Raw genomic sequence first — 19,701 nt, 5'->3', positions numbered from 1 at the left:
GTGGCGGGCACCTGTAGTCCCAGCTACTCGGAGACACTGAAGCAGGAGAATGGCGTGAACCCGGGAGGCAGAGCTTGCAATGAGCCAAGATTGCGCCACTGCACTCCAGCCTGGGCAACAGAGTGAGACTCTGTCTCAAAAAAAAAAAAAAAAAGAAAAAAAAGAAAATCCTTTAAAATCCCTTGTTACTCGACTTTAGCCATGCCAAGCAGTTAAGATTTTTGGCTTTTGAACTTTACAAACAGTAACCTCACAGGTGAAATCAATGAGCCTTAATTAGGTTATGACTTAATGCAAGTGTACAAGGTATTTTCAAAGGAGTGATAGGAAGCTTTTGAAACTGTCGTTGCAAAATTGTGACTGAGACAGTGAAAGAGATCTGACCCAAACAACTCCATTTTGTTTTCAGCCCCCAAGCTGTCCTTGCCCATCCCTGGTGCAGGCCGAACCAACTTTGGGAGGAGTCGGGTTTACAGTCTATAGTCTAAAACAAAGATGATAACAGCCATTTCCCAAGATATACTTCCCTCTTGCCTGGGAGCAGACCAAGAAACTAGCCACAAGATTAGAAACCACGGCCCAAGAGCCTGCAGCTGTAGGATACAAGATTTTGACCCTCCCTAAACCGCTCTTAAGGTTAGCGCCTAAGATGTTTTGTAAACCCTGCCCTTGATGGATCAGCTGGCACCACCCAGATTAACAAACTGGTTTACTTGATTTTGTGGCCCTCACCCAGGAACTGACTTAGCACAAGAAGACAGCCACCATTGTAAAATGGCAGGGACTAAAATAAAGTGTTGCCACGTGGTTACAGGTTATGTTCCCAAGGACGTGAAACAACATGGAGGCCTGTAGCCAAGTTTGTTACTGACCATTTTGTTGGGGTGGCTCGAACAGCAGGCTTATGGGTTTCTGGGCCTGCATTCTAACCTAAGATACCCTTTCCTTAACAGAACCACACAGAAAGACATGTAAAGCACACCAGATTGTCTACAGCTTAAGACTAACCTCACAAATCCTTTTTCATTAACTATAAATTTACAGAGAATATAAACAATGATCTTTATTATCCCTTTTACTGGTTTGCAGAAGGAGAGAGAAGCCAAAAGCCCGACTGGTAAACCTTTTTACCCTCTTGCCGGCATATCAGGCTTCTGGGTTCCCTTTGTTGGAAACAGTGAATTCTTCTTTAAAGGTTCCGCTTGTCCTCTATTTTCAAAGCCTAACTTCCTTGCCTCCTTGACCCTAAGTACGGTAAACAACCTTCCAGCCATTCCCAATCTGTAACCCACATCCTTTCCCAATCTGTAACAACCCACATCTGTTCCTTATTAGGCACCCTTACTTCTGTAGCCCCCACCCCTGCTCCATTTGAAGTAGGAAATCAGGATCAGCTTAGATTGTGTGGTCCGACCCCAACCAATGGGGATTGGACACAGTAGAAAGGACTGACTGCATTAGGGATAAAAACCCTTCCATCCTTTGTTCAGTGTGCTCTCACAGTGACCAGAAGAACAAGCAGCACCTTTCTGCAGAAGTAAATTTGCCTTGCTGAGAAATTCTTTGAGTGCTCATTTGCTTTGCGACTCCGAGCTCTTATTTCCAACACCTTCCCCCAGCTCAACTCTAAGCCAAGCATTTTAAGATTTGGAAAATTAACTTTTCCCAGGTTGGAAGAACATTATATAAGAGATAGAAGCCATTTTAAACTGGAAAAGAAGGAAAAACACCATAGAAAGGAGTTCCAATTGAGGGTCATCAAGAAGTATTGCCTCTTTTCCTATTGGGAATGGTGTTTCTCCTATTTCTTTGCCTTCCCTATTTTTTCTTTTCCCTTCTGGCCTACTATAGGAGGTATATTGCTCATCTCCAAAATTTTCTTCTGCCTGCAGAGCTGCCTGTTCTAGCTGCAGTTAAGAGTTTGGCTCAGAAGCAGCATAACATTCCTCCATGAGAGGTCAAATACCTGAGTTAAATTTTGGAAGGCTTCTTTTTTTTTTTTTTTTCCCTGACTTTAAAATGTTTATTCTTTAAAAAATTAGTTGCTTTTGGCCGGGCGCGGTGGCTCACGCTTGTAATCCCAGCACTTTGGGAGGCCGAGGCGGGCAGATCACGAGGTCAGGAGATCGAGACCATGGTGAAACCCCGTCTCTACTAAGAATACAAAAAAATTAGCCGGGCGTGGTGGCGGGCGCCTGTAGTCCCAGCTACTCGGAGAGGCTGAGGCAGGAGAATGGCGTGAACCCGGGAGGCGGAGCTTGCAGTGAGCCGAGATTGCGCCACTGCACTCCAGCCTGGGCGACAGAGCGAGACTCCGTCTCAAAAAAAAAAAAAAAAAAAAATTAGTTGCTTTTTGGCCAGGCACAGTGGCTCACACCTGTAATCCCAGCACTTTTGGGAGGCTGAGGTGGATGGATCATGAGGTCAGGAGTTCAAGACCAGCCTGGCCAATATGGTGAAATCCCTTCTCCACTAATAATAGAAAAATTCATCAGGCATGGTGGTGCATGCTTGTAGTCTCAGCTACTTGGGAGGCTGAGGCAGAAGAATCACTTGAACCCAGGAGGCAGAGGTTGCAGTGAGCTGAGATCATGCCACTGCACTCCAGCCTGGGTGACAGAGCGAGACTTTGTCTCAAAAAAAGAAAAAGATGTGCTTAAATCAAACTTTTTTTAGTTCATGTGACTTTAAGAAATAAAAACAGTCTCAAGGATTATTGGCAAAATGCAAGTGTCATCAAAATGCAAATAGGTAGTCTACAGCCATGTTTTTAACTGTAACTCCTGCAAATTTTGTCATTCGCAAACAAATTGTCTTGCTTTGTTCCTTCTCAAAAACAGTTTATAATCAAGCTATGTTAAGGACTTTAACAGGTATTCTCAAACATAGGTTTTTAATAGCTTTGAAGATTGTAATATTGAAATAGAAGAATGTATGGGACTCATACAGAACTGACATATTCACAAATATCAAGCAAAATAAGAGTTAACTAAATGGACTGCACTCAGAAAGTTAAAGCAACCCTTTTGACTTTTGCTTGAAATATTGCTGATCCTTATTTTGATTTTCAGAGTTAAGGAAACTTATTTTGAAATATTTACAGCCCTAAATAATTGAGTAAGGGGGCCAGGTGTGGTGGCTCACGCCTGTAATCCCAGCACTTTGGGAGGCCGAGGCAGGCAGATCACCTGAGGTCAGGAGTCCGAGACCAGCCTGGCCAACATGGTGAAACCCCATCTCTACTAAAAATACAAAAATTAGCCAGGCGTAGTGGCTGGCACCTGTAATCCCAGCTACTTGGGAGGCTGAGGCAGGAGAATCACTTGATCCTGGGAGGCGGAGGTTGCAGTGAGCTGAGATTGCGCCATTGCTCTCCAGCCTGGGCAACAAGAGCGAAACTCCATCCAGAAAAAAATGAGTAAGGTATACTCCTGTGAACAAAATTTGGAGCATTTTTATTTTTCTCTGTCTGGTTCTTCTAGAATTTGGAAACTTTCTGTGAGTACTCTTAACTTATGGCAATATAATTGTTTGCATTAGTGCAATAAAAATCAATTTTTCTTTGTCAACAGGACACAATTGGAAAAACTGGTTATTTTACCATGAAAAGTAAGAAGTTCCTCTTCAAAGTTTCCCTTTTTGTTAAAGAAAAAATAATAAATGTTAGAAATAATAGTTTCTTTTTATTTTTGAGACGGAGTCTCGCTCTGTCGCTCGGCTCACTGCAAGCTCCGCCTCCCGGGTTCACGCCATTCTCCTGCCTCAGCCTCTCCGAGTAGCTGGGACTACAGGCGCCCGCCACCACACCCGGCTAATTTTTTGTATTTTTAGTAGAGACGGGGTTTCACCGTGGTCTCGATCTCCTGACCTCGTGATCCGCCCGCCTCGGCCTCCCAAAGTGCTGGATTACAAGGGTGAGCCACCGCGCCCGGCAATAGTTTCTTTTAAAAACTAACTTCCTTCAAGCTTCCTTGCTTTTTGCTAGTAACTCTTTGTTAAGCCCTATGTAGCTGTTAAATACAGTAAGGGAATAAGTACACTCTATGTCCTTGTACTTTAACCAAGTTATTTGTTCTGGCTTTTTTTTTTTTTTTTTTTTTTTTTTTTTTAATTTGAGACGGAGTCTCACTCTTCACCCAGGCTGGAATGCAGTGGCACCATCTCAGCTCACTGCAAGCTCCACCTCCCAGGTTCACGCCATTCTCCTGCCTCAGCCTCCCAAGTACCTGGGCCTACAGGCGCCCGCCACCACGCCTGGCTAATTTTTTTGTGTTTTTAGTGGAGACGGGGTTTCACCGTGTTAGCCAGGATGGTCTCGATCTCCTGACCTCGTGATTCGCCCGCCTCGGCCTCCCAAAGTGCTGGGATTACAGGCGTGAGCCACCGCGCCCGGCCTGTTCTGGCTTATAACCTGCTCAGACATGTCTGAAAATGCCCAGGCATTCCCGGCTTACAGCATACATCTCTTCCTTATTTGGAAATGTTATTATTCTCCTAGTTTGTAAACAACCCCCTTCCTTCCTTTGTTCTCCATTGTGCATTTACTTATTTAGGAAAGTTTTAAGTTTTTAGCCAATCAGGATCAGTCTAGATTGTGCAGTCCAGCTCAAGCCAATGGAGATAGGACACTGCAGTAAGGACCCAATGTGTCAGGGATAAAAACCTCTGCTTTTCTTTGTTTGGTATGCTCTCGTGACAATCAGACTTTTTTTTTTTTTTTTTTTTTTTTTTTGAGACGGAGTCTTACTCTGTCACCCAGGCTGTAGTGCAGTGGCGCAATCTCAGCTCACTGCAAGCTCCGGCTCCCGGGTTCATGCCATTCTCCTGCCTCAGCCTCTCCGAGTAGCTGGGACTACAGGGCCCACCACCATGCCCGGCTAATTTTTTGTATTTTTAGTAGAGACGGGGTTTCACCATGGTCTCGAGCTCCTGACCTCGTGATCCACCCGCCTCGGCCTCCCAAAGTGCTGGGATTACAAGCGTGAGCCACCGCGCCCGGCCAATCAGACTTCTTAGAAGCATCTTTTCTGCAGAAAAGTAAAGTTGCCTTGCTGAGAAAATTCATATTCGAGTGCTATTTCCTTTGCAGCCCGAAAATTTATGTCTAACACAATCAAGGCTTTGACTGAAAGGGTGTGTTTCTCTTTAAGGAATCAAGCTTGACATGCAGAGCCAATAAAAGCCCTTGGGGAGAACTGGCCTCATGTCTTGTCTACCCAGTCCCCGCACAGGGTTCCTAACCTGTGGTCAGTAAAGAACGTTACTTTGTTTTTTTTTTTCAGGTAGCGTCTTGCTCTGTCACCCATGCTGGAGTGCAGTGGCTCCATCAGCTCACTGCAATCTCCACCTCCCAGGTTCAAGCAATTCTCCTGCCTCAGCCTCCCAAGTAGCTGGGATTACAGTTGTGTACCACCACACCCAGCTAATTTTTGTATTTTTAGTAGAGATGAGGGGTTTCACCATGTTGGCCAGGATAGTCTTGATCTCTTCACCTCGTGATCTGCCCACCTCGGCCTCCCAAAGTGTTGGGATTATAGGTGTGAGCCACTGTGCCAGCCTAAGAATGTCACTTTCTAATAGGCCAGGAGCTCGGGACCTCAAAGAGAAGAGGATTACCCAACTTACAGATATTTGAGGATACAATCCCATGGCTGGGCTTGGCTTTAAAGGTCTTATCTGAAATTCCTTGTGGAATAGTGTTTCATCAAAGCCAATCCAAAAGTCCTAAGCAGGAATAACCATTCTTGCTGCACTTTATGCAAATAATCAGGCCAAGTATAAGACTAAAGTTTATTTGGCCGGGCGCGGTGGCTCACGCCTGTAATCCCAGCACTTTGGGAGGCCGAGGTGGGCGGATCACCTGAGGTCAAGAGTTCGAGACCAGCCTCAACATGGAGAAACCCCGTCTCTACTAAAAATACAAAATTAGCTGGGTGTGGTGGTGCATGCCTGTAATCCCAGCTATTCGGGAGGCTGAGGTAGGAGAATTGCTTGAACCTGGGAGGCGGAGGTTGCAGTGAGCCGAGATCGCGCCATTGCACTCCAGCCTGGGCAACAAGAGCAAAACTCCAGCTCCATAAAAAAAAAAAAAAAAAAAAAAAAAAAAAAGACTAAAGTTTATTCTATGAACACCACACACAGTCCTATAATAATTTGTTTTTACCAAAAATAAGGACTGGAGAGAGAAATTGTTCTCCAAAGCCTATCATACATTTGTCATTAAATCCTAGTCTCGTTGTTTTTAAGCTTTTTGCCTTTATTTTAATTTTTATTTTATTTATTTTTATTTTTATTTATTTATTTATTTGAGACGGAGTTTCACTCTTGTTGCCCAGGCTGGAGTGCAAAGACGCGATCTCGGCTCACTGCAACCTCCGCCTCTTGGGTTCAAGCAATTCTCCTGTATCAGGCTCCTGAGTAGCTGGGATTACAGGCACCTGCAACCACGCCTGGCTATTTTTGTATTTTTAGTAGAGATGGGGTTTCATCATATTGGTCAGGCTAGTCTCAAACTCCTGACCTCAGGTGATCCGCCCACCTCGGCCTCCCAAAGTGCTGGGATTACAGGCTTGAGCCACCACACCCGGCCACTTCTTGCCTACATTTTAAACTAACCCTGCTTATTCCTGTGGATCAAGTGGTGATCTCCTGCAGCTTGGAAGAAACAAAAAGGGATGGGTAACGTAAAAATCTGGATCAACATGCTAGTTCTGGGCAATTATCCTGCAAATTCTGCCAGGTAATGAAAGTGAGTAGGGTGCCCATAACCCAGAGGTTTCTTTGTCTGGGAAAATAAAACCAAGGAACTTCATAGACCCCCAGAGGGAAATTCTGTATCTTGGCAAGTAAAATTTTAGATGAAAATTATTTACTACACCACACTGATGGGAATTGCTACACTCACTCGACTATTTGCAATAGGGTTACAGGTACTTAAAGATCAAATCAAAATTATTGACAGGCTGAGGGAAAAATGGAGACTTCAGCCCCAGGTGGCTACAATCCCTCTTTAATGCATTCCAGTCTTTTTTTTTTTTTTTTTTTGAGACGGAGTCTCGCTCTGTCGCCCAGGCTGGAGTGCAGTGGCGCAATCTCGGCTCACTGCAAGCTCTGCCTCCTGGGTTCACGCCATTCTCCTGCCTCAGCCTCTCCGAGTAGCTGGGACTACAGGCGCCCGCCACCACGCCCGGCTAATTTTTTGTATTTTTAGTAGAGACGGGGTTTCACTGTGTTAGCCAGGATGGTCTCGATCTCCTGACCTCGTGATCCGCCCGCCTCGGCCTCCCAGAGTGCTGGGATTACAGGCGTGAGCCACCGCGCCCGGCTAATTTTATATTTTTAGTAGAGATTTTTATATTTTAGTAGAGATGGGGTTTCTCCATGTTGGTCAGGTTGGTCTCTAACTCCTGACCTCAGGTGATCTGCCCCCCTCGGCTTCCCAAAGTGCTGGGATTACAGGCGTGAGCCACTGCACTCAGCCTTATATATCAATTTTTAAAAAACGTATATACCAATGCTTATAGCAACTCTATAATCACTAAAAAATGGAAAAAATCTAAATATCCTTCAATGAATGAAAGGACAAAAAAATTATGGTACATTTGTATAATGTAACACCACTCAGTAATAAAATGAAGTAAACTATAGATACACATGACAAATTAGATGACTCTCAAAAGTATTATGCTGTGTGAAAAAATCAATCTCAAAATATTATTTTGTGATTCCATTTACATGGCATTCCTGAAAAGACAAAACTATATTGACGGAGAACAGGTCAGTGGTTCCAGAGATTGGAATACAGGTGTATCCTAATCAGCTGGGGAGGCTGTAACCACAAAGGGATAGCATGGGTGAAATTTTGTGGGGTAATGGAACTGTTATGTATTCCGATTGTGTACACATGTGTTAAAATTCATAAAATGAACACCAAAGGCCAGACACGGTGGCTCACACCTGTAATCACAGCACTTTGGGAGGCCCAGGAGGGAGGACGGCTTGATGCCAGGAGTTTGAGACCAGCCTGGCCATCATAAGAAGACTTCATTTCCACAAAAATAAAAATAAAAAAGTTAGCCAAGCATGGTACCACTCACCTGTGGTCATAGCTACTCAGGAGGCTCAAGCAGGAGGATCACCTGAGCCCAGGAGTTTGAAGCTGCTGTGAGCTATAATCACACCATTGCACTCCAGCCTGGGTGACAGAGCAAGACCCTTTCTCCAAAAAGAAATAAATTAAAATAAATAATAAAAAATTAAAAGGACGGCCGGGCGCGGTGGCTCACGCTTGTAATCCCAGCACTTTGGGAGGCCGAGGCGGGCGGATCACGAGGTCAGGAGATCGAGACCACGGTGAAACCCCATCTCTACTAAAAATACCAAAAAAAAAAAATTAGCCGGGCGTGGTGGCAGGCGCCTGTAGTCCCAGCTACTCGGAGAGGCTGAGGCAGGAGAATGGCGTGAACCCAGGAGGCGGAGCTTGCAGTGAGCCGAGATTGCGCCACTGCACTCCAGCCTGGGCGACAGAGCGAGACTCCGTCTCAAAAAAAATAAATAAATAAAAATAAAAATAAAAATAAAAAAATAAAAGGACACCAAAAAGTCTATTTTATTTGTATACCAATTTTAAAAATAAAATTAAAAAGATATCCTACTAGATATATTCATTACTCAGCAGTTGTTATAAAAGACAAGACTGCACTAGAGATCTTAGGAGGAGGACATGAATTTAAGGATCACTACTTTCAGACAACTGGTTCCAGAAATGTACTTGAATGTAGCAAATTCCTCTACCCAAATCTGTTCCAAATACAATTGACAGTCTTTTGGGTCTTAATATATTTATTACTTTAAAGCAAGTTATTCCTTACTATCTTGAGCTACTGACTTACCATATAAAATAAAGTGAATGAGTTAAAACCTTAGTAGTCATTCAGGCATGCATTCCAGGAGCCAAGACTGGAAAAAAAAGACATGTCTTAGATAATACATGGGAAATTACCTTGCGTATTGTGGAATCCAAAAATGCTAGGTATTTTTATTTGGAATTATTACATTTTCTATGCATTTACGGGCCTAATTTTAGTTTTATGGGAGACAGACCTACAGAATTTTACAGCTTGAGAGGACTTAATATTCATCCATTCACTTCATTTTGCAAATTGAGGGAACTAAGGCGCATAGGTGCTTTGGAACTTGTCTAAAATCACACAGCTATTTAAGGATATAATAGAAACTAGAATTCCGTTCTCTTCACTCTAATTCTCTTTCCACTTTGCCTCAAATGACTTGTGGAGCCATAATCTAAATAAGTAGCCTGAAATATAACAGGAGATCTCTGTAAAGATAATCTTATATTGGGGATCAACCTTAGAGGCTACATTATTATTATATCAGACTCTTCTGCTTCAAGATTATATTCCAGGGACATAACTGAACTTATGGAAATGAAGTGATAAAGGTATTCTACAGTGCTTCATAGAAAAGGGTCAGTGAGCCCACAGCATTCAGCATCTACAACATAAGCTGGACATTTTTGGCTGTCTTCAGCATCCGTATAACTGTCTACCTGTCCCTAAATATAAGGTTAAACTTTTTTAAATAAGCTCCTTTTTCTTTTTCTTTCTTTCTTTCTTTCTTTTTTTTTTTTTGAGACAGAGTTTCACTCTTGTTGCCCAGGCTAGAGTGTAACGGTGTGATCTTGGCTCACTGCAACTTCCACCTCCAGGGTTCAAGTGATTCTCCTGCCTCAGCCTCCCAAGTAGCTGGGATTACAGGTGCCCACCACACGCCCTGCTAGTTTTTTGTATTTTTAGTTGAGATGGGGTTTCTCCATGTTGGCCAGGCTGGTCTCGAACTCCTGACCTCAGGTGATCCACCCGCCTTGGCCTCCCAAAGTGCTGGGATTACAGGCGTGAGACATCGTGCCCGGCATAAGCTCCTTTTTCTATTATTTCCAGATACTGGTAATCCACTAAAAAGTTTGATTTTATTCCAACTGCTTATTTTCATGGGAAACAGTGCTTTATGTTCAGGTCTTATGAGGGGATGGAGGAATCCAGGTGTATTAGTCCATTCTCACGCTGCTATAAGGACATATCTCAGACTAGGTAATTTATAAAAAAAAAAAAAAGAGGTTTAATTGATCATAGTTCTGCATGGCTGGGGAGGCCTCAGGAAACTTTTAGTCATGGTGGAAGGCACCTCTTCACATGGTGGCAGGAGAGAGAATGAGTGCCAAGCGAAGGGGGAAGCCCCTTATAAAACCATCAAATCTCATGAGAACTCACTATCATGAGAACAGGCATGGCAGAAACCGCCCCCAGGATTCAGTTATCTCCATCTGGTACTGCCCTTGACACATGCGGATTATTACAATTCAAGGTGAGATTTGGGTGGAGACACAGAGCCAAACCACATCACCAAGGTTTCATTAGACGTGCCCAATCACTCCATTAAGCAAGGCAGTAGAGCACAGTGGTTAAGTACACTAGCTTCCGGCATAAGAATCCTCGCTCTACTACTTAATAGTTGTATGCTTGTTACCTCTCTGGGCCTCACTTTCCTCATTTGCCTGTTGCAGTGATTAAATGTGTTAATATATATAAAGCACTCAGCACAGTACCAGGATCATAATAAGCATTCAATAAATGTTACTCCTTTTCCTTAACGCTCTCAGAAGTTCTACATTACTCTAGAAAACAACTCCATATGGGCATATTTACTCACAGATCCCCAGCACCTACAACAATGCCTAACATATGGAAGATGGTTAGTAAGTATTATATGAATAAATATTATCTAATTAACAAGACTGCTTTGGTGTTATCCGCTCTTTCAAAAAAACGGTATTACTGGGAAATACAATGTTCCATATGGGACATTGGAAATACCCTGTAAAAAATCTGCATTCTCTCACCCTCATAACAATGGCAATTTCACCTGCCTGAGATGTCCCATTTGCAGGATTCCAGTGAGTCAGGGGCAAGAGAGGTAGATAAAATAAGTTTTCAAGGGGGAAAGAGATTCCTGGGTTGATCAAACAGTGGGGGAGAAAATCAGGAGGGAATAACTTGACACAACCATATTTGAACATTTACTGAGCATCTACTATGTGCCATGAACTATCTCAAACAGGAAATTCAACTCTAAACAAGACAGCTACCAGGCGCAGTGGCTCATGCCTATAATCCCAGCACTTTGGGAGTCCAAGGCAGGCAGATCATGAGGTCAGGAGTTTGAGACCAGCCTGGCCAACATGGTGAAACCCCGTCTTTACTAAAAAAACAAAAATTAGCTGGGTGTGGTGGTCACCTGTAATCCCAGCTACTCGGGAGGCTGAGGCAGGAGAATTGCTTGAACCTGGGAGGTGGAGGTTGCAGTGAGCCAAGATTGTGCCACTGCACTCCAGCCTGGGGACAGAGCAACACTCTGTCTCAAAAAAACATAAATAAAAAATAAACAAGACATCGTTACCCCCAGGAGCTCAGTCTAGTAGAATGCTACACAATACACTATATGTCCTACAAAAAAAATGAGAAGAGCCACAGATGTCCAGAAAGGGCAAAACTATCTCTACTTGGGGAATTACAAAACTGTCATTTGGGCTGGGTCTTGATGTATGAGGAGAGTTTCCCCAGCAAAGAGAAGGAAGGATATTTTAGGTAAAAGAGAACAAGCATTCATGAACAGATGAGTGAGGGAGTCTGGCAAGGTCAGGGGACAGGAAAAAAAAACTTGTGCCACAAGCTTAAAAGGAGACCTAACTTGTCAAACGTCCTTCATCCTTAAAGGAAATTTTATCAAGAGTTACAGCTTTGACTAATCCAGTGCGAATGATTATGCATCAGTGCCTGTGCAAAAAGAAACAATCTCACATATATTTCCTTTGCAATCTGCCCTCTCCCCTTCCCACAGTACTCTGCCCACACCCAGGGCCAGAGTAACTAAGTTGCCTTTGTTGTTGTTTTAATAAACACCATTAGCACTCCTTAGCAAGTCTGCACCAGCCACTGGTCCCCAAAGCCAGCTGCCAGATGCAGCAGTTCATGCTCCCTCCTCACCAGTCCCCACCTTCAGCTGCCTCTCAGTGAGTGATTCAAGAGCTTTTACCACTTTTCCCCAGTGCTTGATCAAGGGTCACCTCCGGGTTTAGCTTTCCTTTTATTCTGCTTCAACTGGACACACCCTCCCTACCCACAGGTAGGATTTTTACCAGTCCAGCACATCTAGAAAGATCCCATGGAATGCCGTGAAAGGAATGGTACAGCGAAACCATGCTCCTTGCTCTCCCAACAATGGTAGTCCAGTGCTACATTTCTAACAAACTTGACTTGGGAGTGGGGAGCTGTTTGCTAAGTTCTATTCCTTCTATTCCCCTTCTTCCTTGATCTCATTCTATACATAAAAGAGTGAAATCTAGCTCTTGCTCCAAGAGGTAAGATTACTTCTCTAAACCTAAAACGAATTTGATGACCAAGCGCCTTGTGCCCACTTCTAAACAAATCTTTGTGATAAAGCACTTAATGAAACATTGACCCCTTATAGGGTGCAGCAAGCCTTCAATTTGCTCACAGTTGTTTTAAACATTTTTAAAAGTTTAAATGCACATACTTGAGAAAAGCTGCTGCACATACTTGAAAAAGTAGAATTTTGGCAGCACATTTGAGGGGATTAAGCAGCTTAAAATACTACTATATAAGTGAGCAATAATCTCAAGGCAGCCATAGCTACACTGTAATATCCACAATCTTAAGAAAAATGTCCAAACTTGGAAGTAAAGGAAGAAGCTGACTAAATGTCCTTTCAATGTCATACTGGACCATGTTTAACAAGCCCACCCAAGGATCATGGAGTTTGCAGTGAGCCAAGATCATGCCAATGTTGGCCGGGCGCGGTGGCTCACGCTTGTAATCCCAGCACTTTGGGAGGCCGAGGCGGGCGGATCACGAGGTCAGGAGATCGAGACCACGGTGAAACCCCGTCTCTACTAAAAATACAAAAAATTAGCCGGGCGTGGTGGCGGGCGCCTGTAGTCCCAGCTACTTGGAGAGGCTGAGGCAAGAGAATGGAGTGAACCCAGGAGGCGGAGCTTGCAGTGAGCCGAGATCGCACCACTGCACTCCAGCCTGGGTGACAGAGCGAGACTCCGTCTCAAAAAAAAAAAAAAAAAAGATCACGCCAATGCAATCCAGCCTGGGCAACAAGAGTGAAACTCCGTCTCAAAATAAAAAATAACATAACATAACATAACATAACAATCCAAAAAATGAAAAACCCAACAGGTAGTTTTGTTGCTGTTTTTCTGAGACAGAGTCTCCCTCTGTCACCCAGACTGGAGTGCAGTAGCCTGATCATGGTTCACTGCAGCCTCGACCTCCCATGCTCATACGATCCTCCCACCTTAACCTCCTGAGTAGGTGTGACTAACAGGCACACGCCACCATGCCCAGCTATTTGTTTTTGCAGAGACTGAGGCTCACTTTGTTGCCCAGGCTGGTCTTGAACTCCTGGTGTCAAGCAATCCTCCCACCTGGGCCTCCCAAAGTGCCAGGAATACAGAAATGAGCCACCACACCCAGCCAGATAGTTTAACACCAAACAGTGATTTGTGATAGTCATTGATAGTTATATACATGTAGACTAGTTTCTACCAGCAAAGTAATGCTCAGAGCTAGAAAGTAGGATATAAGGAATATTCATGAAATATTCCCTGATGTTTTACGAAGGTAAAGAAAAGGCATTAACAGATTAATTCCTTCTTTCAAGTTCTTTCAAGGATTTAATCCAACTGTAAATCTAAAATACCCCCTCCCTTTTTTTTTTTTTTTGGAGACGGAGTTTCGTTCTCATCACCCAGGCTGGAGTGCAATGGCACGATCTCAGCTCACTGCAACCTCTGCCTCCTGGATTAAAGCAATTCTCCTGCCTCAGCCTCCTGAGTAGCTGGGATTACAGGTGTGTGCCACCACGCCCAGCTAACTTTGTATTTGGGGTTTCACCATGTTGGCCAGACTGGTCTCGAACTCCTGACCTCAGATGATCCACCCGCCTTGGCCTCCCAAAGTGCTAGGATTATAGGCATGATCTACCGCACCTGGCCTAAAATACACTTTTAAAAAAAGCTAATTTAAAAGCTTTAAATACTCAGTACACATTAATACAAAGAAGTAAACATTCAAATGTGAAAATCCAAATAATGAGTAATGACTTTAAATTACCTGGTTAAAATCAACAAAAAGCAAGATTACTCTACAATTATCTAGCACATCGTGTAATACTAACTTCTGATTGCAGATTGCATGACTGCATGTCAGTCACAATCTTTGGTTCCATTCCAAAGCTTTCAATTTCCTCTTGGGGCATCTGACTCACCCTTATCAGTCTCAATGATCTGCAGTAGCAACCTCTACCCCAGCCTCAGCCCCATTGCTAAGGATAGGCACCTCTGCCCAGAAATAGGTGATTTGATGCTGGCCTAGACACCTCACTGCAGTGTTCTTAGGCCTTGGTTCAAATAGAATCACTTGAGACACTGAAAATGAAGCTTCCTTCACTCTGAGGCTGAGTTAGTAGGTCTGAAATGGAGAACAGGAAAATGAGTTTTTAATCTACACATCCCCAGCATGTAATTAATTCTCTTGCAGGTGGTTTTAGGACCGCACTTTGAAAAAATACTGTCTCCTCTCCTTACTAGAAGAAGCTGGTCAATGTTAATAGCATTGGCTTTTGGAAGATTCCTCACTTATAAGAAAAAAAAATTGCCCTTTGCCATATAAATCATATAAACACATTTACTGATTTGTAGGGCAGTACGCCAAGGACTGTGGGAGATAAGATAGTGAACAAGACACATTCCTGATCCTCAAAAATCCAGCAGGGAAAATGTTTGCAAGCTCATTAAAATAGAATGGAATGTGTGTTACAGAAGAAATACTAAATGCTAAGTGCCAAGATGTTAACTCCCTCTGCCATTCTCCTGAAGTGGTGTGCACCCATCTACTTTTATGATTACACATTATGACACTGCATTTTCTATGCCATTCTTCTCCAGGAGACTCTATGTTCAAGGACTGAGATCATGCCTTGTTTATCCCTGAGTTCCCAGTGCCTGATAACTAATAGATGCTCGGTTGAAGAGTCATTCAAGCAAAACCTTCTGCATCATTAAGAAATTAGTTTCTTGAAACCTAACCACATAATTTTACTTTGAGAAGGAACTTAGAGATCATATGGTACTTAAGGAAGGTGGCTTCTAGAGTGTTTATAGGTGACACACAAAAGAACATTTTTAATGTCAATAGTTATGTGTAATATGGGCCTGGTGCAGTATACTTTGGGAGGCTGAGGCAGGAGGATCACTTGAGGCCAGGTGTTCGAGATCAGACAGGGCTGTTTTTTAGTGAGACCCATCTCTAAAAAAATTTAAAAATTTGAGGCTAGGCATGGTGGTGTGTCCCTGTAATCTTAGCTACTCAGGAAGCTGAGGCAGGAGCATTACTTGAGCCCAGCGGTTCAGTTTCAGTGAGCTATGATTCATGCCACTGCACTCTAGCCTAGGCAACAGAGTGAGACCCCATCTCTAGAAAAATAATCATCATCATTATGTATATATGTATGTGTATAGAAAAATATCTAGGCTGGGCACAGTGGCTCACATCTGTAATCCCAGCACTCTGGGAGGCCAAGGTGGGAAGACTGCTTGAGCCCAGAAGTTTGAGACCAGCCTGGGCAACATGGCAAGATCTCATCTCTACAAAAAATAAAAAAATTAGCTGGGCTTGGTGGCACACTTTACCACACAGGAGGCTGAGGTGGGAGGATTGTTTAAGCCCAGGAGGTTGAGGCTGAAATGAGCTGTGATTGGGCCACTGCACTCCAGCCTGGGCAACAGAGCAAGACCCTATTTCAAAAGAAAAAAGAAAAAGAAAAATACCTAGTATAAAGCAGTGCTTTAATAAATTAATGCTTAAAATATGCCTAAATTTGGGCCAGGCGCGGTGGCTCACGCTTGTAATCCCAGTACTTTGGGAGGCCGAGGCGGGCGGATCACGAGGTCAGGAGATCGAGACCACGATGAAACCCCGTCTCTACTAAAAATACAAAAAATTAGCCGGGCGTGGTGGCGGGCGCCTGTAGTCCCAGCTACTCGGAGAGGCTGAGGCAGGAGAATGGCGTGAACCCAGGAGGCGGAGCTTGCAGTGAGCCAAGATTGCGCCACTGCACTCCAGCCTGGGCAACAGAGCGAGACTCTGTCTCAAAAAAAAAAAAAATGCCTAAATTTAAGTTTCAAAAAGTAAATGTAAATAGGTGAAATTCTTCTATGCTGTTAGAAATCAGACTAGTGTTTGCCCTTGGTATGGGGGTAAGAGACATTAGAGGAGCTCCTGGGGTATTGGATACGTCTATTTCCTCAGCTGAGTATGGGCTGCATGCATATATTTCGTTTGTAAAAATTTAGCAAGTTGTATTATAATGAGTGAGCTTTTCTGTATTATAAAATAGTTCAGGCCGGACGTGGTGGCTCAAGCCTGTAATCCCAGCACTTTGGGAGGCTGAGGTGGGCAGATCAAGAGTTCAAGACCAGCCTGGCCAACATGGTGAAACCCCGTCACTACTAAAAATACAAAGATTAGCTGGGCATGGTGGCGGGCGCCTGTAATCCCAGCTATTCGGGAGGCTGAGTGAGGAGAATTGCTTGAACCCAGGAGGCAGAGACTGTGGTGAGCCAAGATTATGCCACGGCACTCCAGCCTGGCGACAGAGCAAGACTCCATCTCGGGAAAAAAAAAAATGTGGTGTGTGTATATATATATTCCATTTTGTGTGTATATGTATATATATATAAGTGTATATGTATACATATACACACGTATATGTGTATATACACACACACAATGGAATATCATTCAGCCTTAAAAAGTAAGGAAATTCTGTCGCATGCTACATCACAGATGAAACTCGAAGACAGTATGCTAAGTGAAATAAGCCAGTCACAAAAAGACAGACACTGTATGATACCAACTTATATAAGCAATCTAAAGTAGCCAGATTTCACAGAAACAGAAAGTAGAATGGTGGATACCAGGGGCTGGGGGAAACAGCAAATGAAAAGTTAACGAGTTGGCATGGAGTTTCAGATTTGCAAGATGAAAAAGTTCAGGGGATCTGCTTCACAACAATGTGAATATACTTAATACTGCTGAAAACTGTACACTAAAAACGGTTAGGATCAGCCAGGCGCAGTGGCTCATGCCTGTAATCCCAGCACTTTGGGGGCCTGAGGCGGGCAGATCACCTGAGGTCGGGAGTTCGAGACCAGCCTGACCAACATGGTGAAAATCTGTCTCTATTAAAAATACAAAATTAGCCAGGCGTGGTGGCGCATGCCTGTAATCCCAGCTACTTGGGAGGCTGAGGCAGGAGAATAGCTTAAACCTGGGAGGTGGAGGTTGCGGTGAGCCAAGATGGCGCCATTGCACTCCAGCCTGGGCAACAAGAATGAAACTAAAAAAAAAAAAAAAATTGTTAAGATGGTAAATTTTGTGTGTGTGCGTGTTTTTTTTTTTGCTTTTTTTTGTTTTTTTTTTTTACCACACACAAAAAGAATATAGCTAAAGAAAAACAGTAAATAAACGGCAGGACATAGATACCAAGAAGATCCTGAGGATGGTACACGAAAGGTCAATTTGGGATGCACCTGCTCAAACTCCTTCATTGTACTAATGGCCACAAATTAGCTGCCTGACCTTGACCTTGCCTGACCTTGCTCCTGCCCTGTTCCTTTATTCTTCCCTTCCCCTAATCCAAGTCCTCAACTCCAGCAGGATATACAGGCCTCCCTATCTCTAGCATGGTCTCACCGGCTGCTTCCCCTAACAAGAATGTTCTCCCTTCAGACACCTCTGCCAAATCCTACCTCATCTATGGGAGCTGCCATCCCCACTTGGCTGTTTTTACCACTACTCTTAGCCCTTCACCATATGCTGCCTTGTAACTAAATTGTAAGCCCTTGAAAGAGGCAGATCCTACAGCATTTAATAATTCTAGCCATTGGGCAAGACACTTTTTGGAGCCTTACTTTCTCAAGCCTATAAAAAAGGTGGAGGCGGCCATATGGCTATGACCAGGGCTTTTGAGTCAGATGGCCTCAACTGGTATCCCAGCTCTTCCACTTACTACTTGTGTGCTTTGGGTAAGTTTCATAACCTCTTTGCTTCTCAGTTTCTTCATCTGTATAATGGGGTTTATGATAAATCTCTCAGTATGGCTGGAAAGATGAACCAAGATATTACCCATGTCTAGTGCCTCCAAAGGCCCCTCTCAGGTCAGTGCTTAGTAACCACTAGCCATTATTGACATTACCCGGACAATGGAGAAGAGACTGGGAGCTTTCTCGTCTGGAAGAACAAGTGAAAGGATAATGCGGGATGATGGTGGGAGAAATGCGCCCAAAATTCAAGGGGATGGAGAAAAGGGGCCGGGAAGGCCTGTCGGACAAGATTCTCGATGGAGGAGGATGCTGGGAGTGGGCCGAGGGCTTCTGGAGAGGTGAAAGGGCACCCCCGGACTCGGCTGGCGGTTTGGTCGCTTCCGTCGTAACGTTTCTTTGGAAACACGGTGCTTTGAGGAAGAGGACGCCCTAACCGGCCCTGAGCGAAATCAGGCGGGTCGCTGCCTCTCGGTTCGGTTTCCGACAGGTTTCCGGGCAGGCCCTCGCGGCGGGCCCGCTCCTCCTTCCACCTCCCACCTCTCTCACAGCCAGCGGGCGGGGCAGCCCTCGGCCGGCCCCCGGGGTGACCTGGGGGAGCGTTTCTGGGGTCTCCAGCGTGGCACGCGGTCAGTCACTGACTCCAGTGGGCGGCTTCAAGGCCAGGGCTCCGGGGCACTTTATCCCCAACCCCGGCCGGAAGGCCCGCTTCGGCCCGTCGACCTGGGGACCAGGCCTTCGCCCTCGGTCGTACCTGACCTACGGCGGCCACCGCCGTTCTTGCCTTTGGTCTGCAGCTCCGTTGGGGCGGCCACCGCCGCCGCCGCCTTGCCCTCGGCGCAGCCCATGTCGCACAAAGCCCTGTGGGAATTGACGGAGCCAAAGGACGCCTGGCGGAGGCCGCGAGCCCCCTGCCGGCCGCGGGTCGGAGAACGCGGTGGGCGGGGCGCGCGGTGGGCGGGGCGCGCGGTGACAACCGCGAAGTCATATCCCGTGTATCTTCTTCAAGGTCCTGAATTTTTTTTAAACAGGAAAGAACGGTCGCTAAAGGTAAATTGGAAAATGCAGAAATGGAAAGGAGAAAAGAGCGCACCACCCCAAATCTTATCCTTCGGCCGGGCGCGGTGGCTTACACCTGTGCACTTTGGGAGGCCAAGGTGGGAGGATTGATCGCTTGAGCCCAGGAGTTCGAGACCATCTTGGGCAATGTAGGGAAATCCTGTTTCTACAAAAAATAATTTTTAAAAATTTATCCTTCACACAAACTACTTTTGCAGTGTTTACTATTTCTTTCCAGTTTTTCCCCTCTATGCATAGTTTTGCATCCAGCATTTCACTTAATACTAGTATTTTCCATGCTATCACATAGTCTTGTAAGCCTCCCAGATAACTACCTGGCTTCCACTCTCACTTCAGTCTTTGCCTCTTTGACCATAGATGAAGCATACACTGAACATCGTAGTTTTTTTTTAATACACTTTATTTTTTAGAGC

The 19,701-nt window shown here is 44.6% G+C and overlaps 1 protein-coding gene across 2 annotated transcripts in view; it reads right to left on the bottom strand.

Moving 5' to 3' along the window:
• The window catches only part of TXNRD1 (thioredoxin reductase 1), a 187,339-nt gene extending 168,201 nt beyond the window's left edge, over positions 1-19,138 (bottom strand). For both annotated transcript variants that reach the window (XM_055235464.2, XM_055235465.2), the window contains exon 1: positions 18,963-19,138. In XM_055235464.2, coding sequence (XP_055091439.1) covers positions 18,963-19,056 — 94 coding nt within the window. In that variant the 5' untranslated portion in view covers positions 19,057-19,138. The remainder of the gene's footprint in view (positions 1-18,962) is intronic.
• Between the last annotated feature and the right edge of the window lie 563 nt (positions 19,139-19,701).

This window comes from Symphalangus syndactylus, chromosome 13 (assembly GCF_028878055.3).
Source record: "Symphalangus syndactylus isolate Jambi chromosome 13, NHGRI_mSymSyn1-v2.1_pri, whole genome shotgun sequence".
Lineage (NCBI taxonomy): Eukaryota > Metazoa > Chordata > Mammalia > Primates > Hylobatidae > Symphalangus > Symphalangus syndactylus.
The sequence above is the reverse complement of the archived record's forward strand: the minus strand, read 5'-3'. Positions and strand labels throughout refer to the sequence as shown.